This window comes from Orycteropus afer, unplaced genomic scaffold (assembly GCF_000298275.1).
Source record: "Orycteropus afer afer isolate SDZICR_OR568_19922 unplaced genomic scaffold, OryAfe1.0 scaffold00049, whole genome shotgun sequence".
NCBI lineage: Eukaryota > Metazoa > Chordata > Mammalia > Tubulidentata > Orycteropodidae > Orycteropus > Orycteropus afer.
Genome location: NW_006921636.1, coordinates 11,329,989 through 11,341,423, shown reverse-complemented (window position 1 = coordinate 11,341,423; position 11,435 = coordinate 11,329,989). Strand labels below are relative to the sequence as shown.

Here is an 11,435-nt window from a genome sequence, read left to right as displayed (position 1 = left end):
TATCTGGAAATGTCCTAATTTCACCATCATATTTGAGGGACAATTTTGCTGGGTACATAATTCTTGGTTGGAAATTTTTCTCTTTCAGGGTTTTATATATACCATTCCATTGTCTTCTTACCTGCATGGTTTCTGCTGAGAAATCTGAGCTTATTCTTATTGGTTGCCCCTTTTAGGTAACTTCATTTTTCCCATGCTGCTCTCAGGATTCTTTCTTTGTCTTTGAGTTTGGTGAGTTTGATGATGATATGTCTTGGCCATTTTCTTTTGGGGGCTATCCTGTTTGGGGTTCATTGGACTTCCTGAATGAATATATTCTTATATTTCATCATATCAGGACAGTTCTCTTCCAACAAATCTTGGACAATTTTCCCAGTGGTTATATTTGTCTCTTCCCGTTCTGGAATTCTGATTACACGTAGGTTATTCCTTTTGATGGTATCCCACATGAACCTTAGGCTTTCTTCATTTAGTTTTGATCTTTTTTCTGATTGATCCCTTCCAAAGAAGTATTCAGGTATTGGTCTTCAATGTCATTAATTCTGCCTTCCATTGCATCAATTCTACTCCTTTGCCCTTTCAATGTGTTATCTATTTCTGACAATTTAGTAGTAATCTTCTGAATTTCTATGTGTAGATTTTGAATCATTTCTAATTTTTCATTTATTTTGTCATTTTATTCTTATATTTTCTTCCAGAATTCTTCTAGGGTTTTGCCTGTGTTTTCCTTGATCTGTCTCTCAATCCTTTGAAGATACCTAAATATAATTCTTTTGAATCTTTATCAGAGAGTTCCAATGCTGCATCTTCCTCAGGGATGTGTTTTGGGTCTGTATCCTGGTGCCTTGTTTCTCCTGCTTTATCTTGCTTCTTTGTGTGGACTGTGATGCTCTATTGTCTCTGAGGCATTGTGACATTTTTGTGTTTATATTTAATTGGTGATTGCCCATGATTTTCATTTTCTTTGTATGTTATGTACACAAGCAGAGTACTGTGCTATGCTCCTCTATTCACTAGTTGACAGCACTTATACACTCACCACCTGTCTCCTTTCCTATTTTCAGCCTCTCATATGTCCCTGCCAACCTTGGTAAACAGAGCCTATTCTCAGGTCCCTGGAATCTGAATGAGAATGCCATCACTTTAAAATCCAAAATGGTTGCCACTTGTAAAGATTCAAAATGGTTGCGCCCTCGGTCACTTTAAATATCCAAAATGACTGCTGCTTGTAAACAATCAAAATGGCTGTACCCTCTGGACAGTGGGAAGTCAACAGCTCATATTGTCTCCCTCCTTGCTGTTTCCCTTCCTAGTCATAGGCCACCAACACAGTCATCCCTGCAGCCCTAGGTTATCAGGACTGATCTTTAGGTCAATTCTCAGGTCCCAACACCACTTGGAAATATTCAGGCTGTTGGTCTTATCAGAGTAGCTGACAGTCTGCAGCTCCAACCGTCTCTGTACTCACTGTTTTTGTTAGGTTTTTCCACTTGTTGGTGCCTAATCCACTTCTGCATAGTTTCTTTCAAAGCTCAGGGCTCCAGGATTATCTTCTGCATGTCTGTAAATTGGCTTTTCTTTTCTTTGTTGAAGAGGGTCTGTGTAGCTTGTCTGTCTAGTCCTCCATCTTACCGGAAGTTAAACAACTTTTCTTTATCTTCAAAACTAGTAGCCCTTTCTGGGACTTGGTTTCCCCACCTTGTCTACCTTTAATAGGCTGTGGGGGGATTAAGTGTGTCACCATATTAGAGTGTGGTAGGAAGAACTCTGGATTTAGTATCTGAAGTTCCATACTACAGTCCCAATCCTGTTCCTAAATGAATGACTTCAGATTCCATCTCTAGAAAATGGAGATAATTCTGTGACATCTATATCCACTTGGTAAAGTGGAGGGTCAGTGAAAAAGGGAAAGACTCTCAATGAGATGGATTTACACAGTGGCTGCAATGATGGCCTCAGGCATAGCAAGGATTGTGAGGCTGGAGCAGGACCAGGCAGTGTTTCATTCTATAATACATAGGGTCACTATGAGTCAAAGCCAATTTTACAGCACCTATCAACAACAACATGCAAAGTAATGTAAACTGTTTTGGGAGATTTGGTTTTACTTTGAGTGAAATGAGAAGCCCTTGCAGTGTTCTTGGTGGAAGAGTGACATAATCTAACTCATGTCAGGGTAATTGTGGCTTCTGTTTAATGTTGTTGTTGATAGGTGCTGCCAAGTTGGCTCTTACTCAAAGTAACCTTATGTATAACAGAATGAAACTTTGCCAGGTCACAATTATTGCTGTTTGAGCCCCTTGTTACAGTCCTTATGTCAACCCATTTCATTGAGGGTCTTTCTCTTTTTTGCTGACTCTGTACCAAGCATGATGTCTTTCTCCAGTGATTGGTTCCTCCTGACAACATATTCAGAGTAAGGGAGATGAAGTCTTGTCATTCTTGCTTCTAAGTACATTCTGGCTATACTTCTTCTAAGACAGAGTATTTGTTCTTCTGCCAGTCCATAGTACATTCAATAATCTTCACCAACACCACAATTTGAATGCATCAGTTCTTCATCAGCCTTCCTTTTCCATTGTCTAGCTTCTGTATGCACATGAGGTGATTGAAAACACTATGGCTTGGATCAGGCTCACCTTAGTCATCAAAGTGACATCTTTGCTTTTTAACACTTAAAAGAGGACTTTTGCAGCAGATTTGTCCAATGAGATACATAGTTTGATTTCTTGTCTACTTCTTCCATGGGCATTGATTGTTGATCCAAAAAGAACAAAATCCTTTACAACTTCAGTTCTTTTTGCCATTTATCATGGTGTTGTTTATTGGTCCAGTTGGAAGAATTTTTGTGTCTCCTATCTCCTGATATTAGACTGTAATAAGTCAAGGACAGAAGCAGGAAGACCTACTAGGAGGCTGTTTCAGTAATTCAAATAAGAAAAGAAAGTGGCTCAGTTTAGGGTGGCAGCTCTGGAGGTGATAAAAAATCATCAGATTCTGGCTCTATTTTCAAGGTAGAACTAAGATTATTTCCTAGCTTAATGGATATTGATTGGGAAGGAGAGATATCAAGTGTGATTTCAAATATTTGACCAAGATGGGGAAAGCTATGGATAGAACAGGTTTTGAGTGGGAGGGAAATAGTAAGAGGGTTCAGTTTTAAAGTATGAGGTGTTGTGATATATGCAGGTAGAGGTATGGAGTGGGAAGTTATAGTTTGGGAGTGAGGTTGGGGCTGGAGATGTAACTTTAGGGGTCGTTAGGCCATTACTAGTACTGGTTGCCGTTGAGTGATTCAGACTCATGGTGGCCTCATGCCTGTCTGAGTAGAACTGTGCTTCATAGGGTTTTTAGTTGTTGATTTCTTGGAAGTAGGTCACCAGGTCTTTCTTTCAAGGTGTTTCTGGGTAGACTTGAACCTCCAACTTTTCAGTTAGTGGCTGGAGGTGTTATCTATTTCCACCACAATTCTTCAGAATTTTATGCATGCCTCCTGTTGTTTTCATCTGATTGCAAATTCAATGAGGGTAGGAATTGTTTCTTTCTTTTCTTTTTTTCCCTCCTTTTTCAAGTCCAACTCAGAGAGAATATGATGCATTTGACACTCAGAAGTATTGTCAGATTCTCCCTGAGCCTCAAATCTAAATTTCCTACAAATTCCAGCCCGAGTCCTAACCCATTTTTCTGGTCTCTTCTTCCTGCTGGCTCCAGTTTCTTCTGAGACAGAAGTCTCAAATCTGGTTCACTGCACCAGGTTCCTAACAGGCTCCCACAAAGGGAAGCTTTGGTCCTAGTCTCATCCAGTGGTGCCACAGGATTGCCTTCCTGCAAAAAGGGCATGGTGGCAGCATCTCCTGACCTCCTTTAACTTCACAAGGGGGATGAAGGATCCAGAACAACATCAACAACCCAAAGCTGATTCCTATGATGTGAAAGTCAAACACCATTCTTCAACCTTTCTACCAGTTTTGACACCAGCCATCCCCTCCCATAGCATTCTTTACTTCTCTGCTGGGTTGGATAATTCATTGCAGTGGCCACACAGAACTCACAGACAATACTTATGATTATGGGGTTTATTAGGGATGTAACAGGTTACAATTCAGGTTCAGGAATACTCAGGATACCATTATTCAATCAGGACAGCCTCTACTTGGCCATGCCACAGGCATGCCTCCCTTTGGCCCTCAGCCTCTCAGCCTGGTCTCTGTCCTGCTTGGGAAAATGTTACAAAGTTCTTTTATCTCTGCTGACAGGTGCACCCCACTCTGCAAGCAAGCCCCCTGCCTAAGGCATTCAGCTTTCTTGTTCTATGGGCCAGCAAGTCCACCGCTATGTCTCTTGCCAGTGTCTTGGTTCTGTTGTCTCCAATCTCTCTGCTCTCCCTCTGTTGGCTCTCTGCCAGCTCTCTGCCAAGGAGGTCCAGCATGGGGATGTTGGGTCCAAGGTAGAGTTCCACTCCTTGTTCTTCTTCTGTCTTGATGGTAGTAAGATCCCCCTTCCTGCCCCTGGGATGGCCCATTTTAAGGCTAGTGGAATGGCAAAACTGACCAATCCCCACATTTGGGTTCCATATATCTTATTTGCATGGTTCCACTTCCACAAGGGCACCATGTACCTTAATTTATATTATTAACAAGCTAGCCAATCCCCTTGGTGGGCCACAAGCACCTCCCATTTACATAGTTCCACACAGTCATCTGGTGGAATCACAAAGACCATAGCTAGAAGAGCCATATGAAGAAATTCACTGCACTGCACTTGCTCATCCAGGCTCACTGGGCCCATGGTCTTATTCCAGCTCTACTCTTTTTTTTTTTTTTTTAATTAGGATTTGGGTGAAGATTTACAGAGTAAATTCACTTTTCATACAGCAGTTCACATATACTTTGTCTCATGTCATTGACCAAAATTTACAATGCAGCAGCTCCCCTCCCACTTCCTCCCCATAGTTACCTCCTCCCAGTGTCCATCCCTTCATACTCTTCGAGAGGCCCATTTTCTGCCAACCTTGTATATGATCTTGGATACACTCTCCATTTAGACATACATAATTGTTTAGCTTGTTCACCCATCTATCCGTCCCTATACCCATATTTGCTTTCATTAACAACTCAGTATTGTATTTACAAAGGGGTTCATATTTGTTGTTTGTAATGCCCATGTAACTCTCTCTGTCTTTCTCATCCTCAATGCTGCCATATTGGTCACTCACATTTGGTACATTGCCCTTCTCTTCACCCAAATCAATATTTATCTCTATCTATCTAACAGCATTCCCTCCCCTTCCCTCCCACCCCTGGTAACCAACAAAGAAAATGTCCTCCAATATATAAACATTTCCTTAACTTTTACAATAACGGACTAATACAATATTTGTCCTTTTGTGACTGACTTATTTCGCTCAGCATAATGTCCTCCAAATTCATCCACGTTATGCGGTGTTCTGCAGATTCTACATTATTCTTTAGCGTTGCATAGTATTCCATTGTGTGAATGTACCAAAGTTTGGTTATCCATTCCTCAGTTGTTGGACATCTAGGTTGTTTCCAAGTTTTGGCTATTGTAAATAGTGCTGCGATGAACATCGGCGTGCATATATCTGTTCTTGTTATGGCTCTCACTTCTTTAGGGTATATACCTAGTAATGGGATGGCTGGGTCAAATGGTATTTGTATCTCCAACTTTTGAAGGAATCGCCATACTGCTTTCCACAATGGTTGTACCATTTTACAGTCCCACCAGCAGTGTATGAGAGTCCCAATCTCTCCACAACCTCGCCAGCATTTGTTATTTTCTGTCTTGTTGAACTTTGCTACTAGTGCTGGAGCAAGATGGTATCTCATTGTTGTTTTGATTTGCATCTCTCTAATAGCTAATGATCGTGAGCATTTCTTCATATGTTTGTTGGCCGCTTGAATATCCTCCTTGGTGAAGTGTCTGTTCATGTCTTCTGCCCATTTTTTAATTGGATTGTTTGTCTTTTTGTTATTGAGGTGTTGGAGTGTTCTATAAATTCTAGAGATAAGTCCCTTGTCAGATATGTTATTACCAAATATTTTTTCCCAATCTACTACTCTTGACCCACTGTTCATCCCTGGGCAACTGACTTTCTCTCTGGCTGTTTCCTTATCTATAAAATGACAGACGTCACAGAGTCATTGTTTTGTTCTTGTTAGGTGCTATATAGTTGATTCTGATTCATAACGACTTGTATGCAACCGAATGAAACTGTTCAGTTCTGCAGCATCCTCACACTCCTTGCTATGTTTGAGTTCATCATTGCAGCCACTGTGTCGATCCCTCTGGTTGAGGGTCTTCTCCTCATCACTGACCCTCTACTTTACCTGGCATGATATCTTTCCCCAGGGTCTGGTCCCTTCTGACATGACCGAAGCAGGTGAGACGAAGCCTGATCATTCTTGCTTCTAAGGAGCATTCTGGCTATACTTCTTCCAAGACAGATGTGTTCATTTTTCTGACAGTCCGTGGTATTTTCAGTATTTGCCTACACCCACAATTCAAATGCATCAGTTCTTCTATGTTCTTCCTTATTCATTTTCCAGCTTTCACATGCATACAAGGTGACTGAAAATACCATGGCTTGGGTCGGGAGCACCACAATCATCCAAACCAAACTCACTGTCATTGAGTTGATTCAACTCATAGTGACCCCTCCTTGGGTTTCCAAGGCGGTATCTCTATGGAAGTAGATTGCCCAATCTTCCTTCTGAGGAGTGGCTGGTGGGTTTGAACCACCAGCTTTTTGATTAGCAGTCAAATGCCTTAGGCACTATGCCACCAGAACTCCCACCACAGTCATAGGAGATAAAAATTCCAATGCTGCCTTGTAAAGCATACAGTGCTGAGTTTTGAAGATCACTTGTCATCTTCTCAATTGTTACCACTTAGTGAGCCCACACTCCCCTTCAGCCATCATGTTAAGGCTTTGTGTCCTTGATCACATATAATCCTATCAACAGCTGAAGTGTTGCTATTGCTCCAGTGCTACAGTGGAAGCAATGGAAGCTCAAGAGAGTGGAGAAACTTGTAGCAAGTGGGAAAAGTAGGATTTCAACCTAAGTCATGCAGTCCCTGAGCTCTGTAGGGCACTATCTCCCAACATGACTGTTGATGATCATTATGCAAAGGAATTAATCCACAACTTTCACCTTCATCCCATCCCACTCTCCACCTCCTGTGGCCTGCAGCTACTCTAAGGGATTCCAGAACTGGCCGGTCTGTGCTTCATTCTTGGGTTGGTCCTCGGGGTGATGTACAACAGGCAGGAGTGGTGAAGAAACACTTGCCTCCAAGGGGTACACTTGCCTCTCAGACCCCACTGGCCAACATTTATTTACACTTTATATGCATTATCTAATATTGGGGGACACAACAATAACTGCATTAGGTCAACACTATTCCCACACCCATGTTATAGACAAGAAAACTGGACAGGAAACTGACCTAGGACCACCCAGCCAATGAGTGATAGAACTAGGATTTGATCCAAGGCAATTTAACCTTAAAGTCTGTGTCTATAGCTGTGCTGTTATACTATTTCTAGTTGCATGAGGCTGTTACTGCCAGGGATATGTGTCTCACCAACTCTCATGCAGGCGTTCCTGCACTCACGCCTGGTGGCGAAGTTGTTAGCATTCCCTCCGCAGCCTTTATATATAAAGGTTTTGCACCCACGGACCTTATCGCTGTAAAACCAGCGTTTTATTTTGTCCTGGCAGTCTCCTTCTTCAAGCGGCAGATGGCAGGGTTCTGAGGATCAGAAGCAGAGAGGGAAAAACACAATAGAGGGTAAGGATAAAGGGAGGGAGTCAGTTCATCAGCTTTTGCTGTAGTTCATGGTGTTATCACCTGTTGTAGTTAAGGTTACACTTGAACCCTGCATGTAGCCGAGTCGTTGTTCAGCAGCCTGCCATGCTCTGCCAACCTTGGGACTTTAAATGGACGAATTAATGGCCTGTCCTGTGGTTTGGTAACATTGGGACTGTGCCTTTTTACTTGTGAACCTTGGGCTTGTTAGCCTCAGCAGCCAGCAGCTGTCTGAGTGAAGAAAAGGGGAGTGGGCCGGAAGCTGGAGGCAGAGCTGAAGCCAAGGTTGAGGGGCTTTCACCCAGCCCTTAGAGCCTGGTACTTTAAATTCAGACTTAAAGCCTCCAAACTAAGAGAATAAACTCCTGTTTGTTAAAGCCATCCCATGTGTGGCATATTCTTGTCAGAGTGGTACTAGGTAACCAAAACACCACCCAAATCATAGAAAGAGCCACAGACAAAAAGTGCATAGGTTTTAGTCCTAGCTCTGCTACTAATATGCTGTGTTGTATAGTATCTCTGCTCTGTCTTGCAAAGGATATGAGGAGAAGATGGAAAAACTTTGGAGTTGATCTTTCTCCAGTGGCCTGAGCTTTGGGAGGGCAAGACTTGTTCAGCAACTGTATTCAAAGTGCCTAACACAGAGCCTGGTATATAGAAGGAATTAAATACTGAGGGGGGGGAGTACCCCCTTTGTGTCTGGAAACTGGCCCAATACTTACAGCTAAGCCATGTTATTCTCCTGTTGGACATAAACAATTTCACAAGACATGCATGTCAAAGCAAGTCACTGTAACACCATGATAAAGTGAGACAAAACAAGATCACTATGAAACCCACAAAATTTGCAAAAGTTCCTTTCTCTTGACTAGTATGACTGATGCTTCTGTACCAATCTAAGATGCTGCTACCTACCTCTGTATGGATCCAAGCACTTCTTCCCACAGTTGAAATTGCAGCACTTCAGGTAATTGGGGCAGTCAAAATCCGTGTGGCAAGAAGAAGTAAAAGAAGTACAGTGGATCCTCTCTTTGGGACATGTACCTGGTTTCTCTGCAAGAAAGAAGTCTCTAAACACATTCCTAGAGTTTTAGCTCTTCTCCACCCATGGCAAAGGTGGGTAGTGAAATTCTCCCAGCCCTAACCCTTACCTTCAACCCTCAGTTCTCACTCTGCTTGCATTTAGGGAGCAAGTCTACCACTCACTACTCCTGGTGCATTTAGATGGGCCTGAATCAGGAATTTGTGCCCAGGAAGAACTGAAGGAGCAGCATCTTAGATTTCATGGCTAGGGCTTAAGTAGGGGCCCTTGCCTTAAAATCTGAAGCTCCCATCTCCTCTTAAAAACTAATCTGTTGATGCCTAATCCCTCTACTCCAGTTTCTTAGTCAGTAAGGGAAATTAGTGAGGAATGATGGAAACATCATGGAAGCAGGAGTCAGGAAGACTGGCTTTGGGCTCCCTATGAACTCAAGACCAATCTGAGTTTGACTATATAACCTCTAAGTTTTTTATGAGAAGGGAAGTAGTGGTTGAGTGAGAGTCGACAGATCTGGCTTGAGAGCCTGGCTCAAACACTAACTAGCTACATGATGTTGACAAAGTGCCTTCCTTTGTCTGAGTTATAAGTTGCCCATCTGTAAAATGGGGATGACAATCCCTGCCTTACAGGCTGTTCATAAGACTAAAGTGGGTGATATCCCTAAAGCATTTATCACAGTACCCAGTACATGATACGAGCTTGGCAAGAATGGGTTTTGTTTCTTCCCTTTTTGACAAGACATGGCTCCTGTTTTCAGTGTTTGTGATAGACAGAATTTTAGAAATGCAGCCCCCCCCCAAGATTTCTGTTCCTTGATTATTAAATGAAATACTAATATAGGTGTTTTTGTTACGTCTCATGCCACTCTAACAGACATATACCATAAATGGGATTGATTGAACAAATAGGAGTTTATTCTCTTACAATTTAGGAGGCTAAAAGTCCGAGTTCAAAATGCAGGTTCTAGAGGCTGAGTGTAAGTCCCTCAACCTTGGGCTTCAGCTCTGCCTTTTGCTCCTGGACCACTGAAACTGGAGGCTTTTTCACTCAGGCAGTTGCTGGCTGCCGAGGCTGACAAACCCAAGGTTGACAAGTAAAAAGGCACAGTCCTGATGTTACCAAACCACACAGCAGGCCATTGATTCAAATCCATTAAAAGCCTCATGATTGGCAGACAACACGGCAGGCTGCTGAGTAACAACTTGGCTACATTCAGGATTCAAGTGTGCCAAAAGCTGCAGACCATTCCCAAAGCTTCTCCTTATAAACAAAAGCAGACCACATCCCTAAAGCAGCTACTCAGCTGCTCGTGGCAGACTCCCCCATGGAGTAGATCACCAGTCTCACCACGGGGAATGACTATATCCAGCTGCCCAGTCACTCAAAACCAGGCCCAGCCAAGTTGACACAAAACCTTAACTACTGCAAAAGGTAATACTGTGAAGGGATTTTGCACATATAATTAAGATGTAAGTCTTCAGTTAGTTGACCTTAAGATATAGAGATTATCCCAATCAGTTGAGGTTTAAAAGCAGGGTCTTTTTTTTTTTTTTTTTTTGCCTGTTGGTAACACATGGGGTTGCCATGAGTTAGAATTGACTTGAGGGCAATGGGTTTGGGCTTTTTTTTTTTTTTTTAATAGAAGAAGTAAGAGAGATTCAAAGCACACACAATAAGGATCCAACACGTCATTGGTAGTTTTGCAGATGGAGGGAGCCACATGACAGGAATGCAGGTGGCTCCTAGAACCTGACAGTGGGCCCCACCTGACAGCCAGTATGGAACTGGGGACCTCTGTCCTACACTGACAAGGAAATAAATTCTGCTAACAACCACTGAGCTTGGAAGAGGACCCTGATGAGAACAGTGCTGGCTGACATATTGATTTCAGGCCAACGAGATCTTGAACAGAGAACCTAGCCACCCCATGTCAGACTTCTAGCCTATAGATAATTTGTTATGGAGCACTTGATAACTGCAATGCTAAATGATGCTCCATGCTCTAATCTGAGTCTCTGTCCAGTGGAACCTGACTAGAAAGGCATGATCCTTTTTGATGGTATTGAATCTTAGAATTAAGGAACTTTAGAATTGGAAGGACCGTAGTTATGATTAACACCAACCTCCTAATGTCATAAACAACAACAACAAAAACCTTACTTCCATGGAGTCGTTTCCGACTGATGTTGTTGTTGTTAGGTGCCGTCGAGTCATTTCTGACTTATAGTGACCCCATGCACAGCAGAATGAAACACTGCCCAATCCCACGCCAGCTACATGATCCCTGCTATGCTTGACCCCATCATCACAGCCATTGTGTCAATTCATCTTGTTGAAGGCCTCCCGCTCTTTCGTCGACCTTCCACCCTACCAAGCATGACATCCTTCTCCAAGGAATGGTTGCTTCTGACAACATGACCAAAATAGGTGAGATGAAGTCTGGCCGTTCTTGCTTCCAAGGAGCATTTCAGGTGCACTTCCTCCAGGACAGATCTGTTAGTTCTTTTAGCAGTCCATGGTACTTTCAGCATTCTTCGCCAGCACCACAGCTCAAAAGCATCAA

The 11,435-nt window shown here is 42.6% G+C and overlaps 1 protein-coding gene across 1 annotated transcript in view; it reads right to left on the bottom strand.

Annotated features, from left to right (window-relative positions):
• WFDC8 (WAP four-disulfide core domain 8) overlaps positions 1-9,732 on the bottom strand; it is a 13,489-nt gene extending 3,757 nt beyond the window's left edge. Inside the window, exons 1-2 of the mRNA XM_007938445.1 lie at positions 9,726-9,732; positions 8,746-8,883 (exon numbers count right to left, since the gene is read on the bottom strand). Coding sequence (XP_007936636.1) covers positions 8,746-8,883; positions 9,726-9,732 — 145 coding nt within the window. The remainder of the gene's footprint in view (positions 1-8,745; positions 8,884-9,725) is intronic.
• Positions 9,733-11,435: the final 1,703 nt, after the last annotated feature.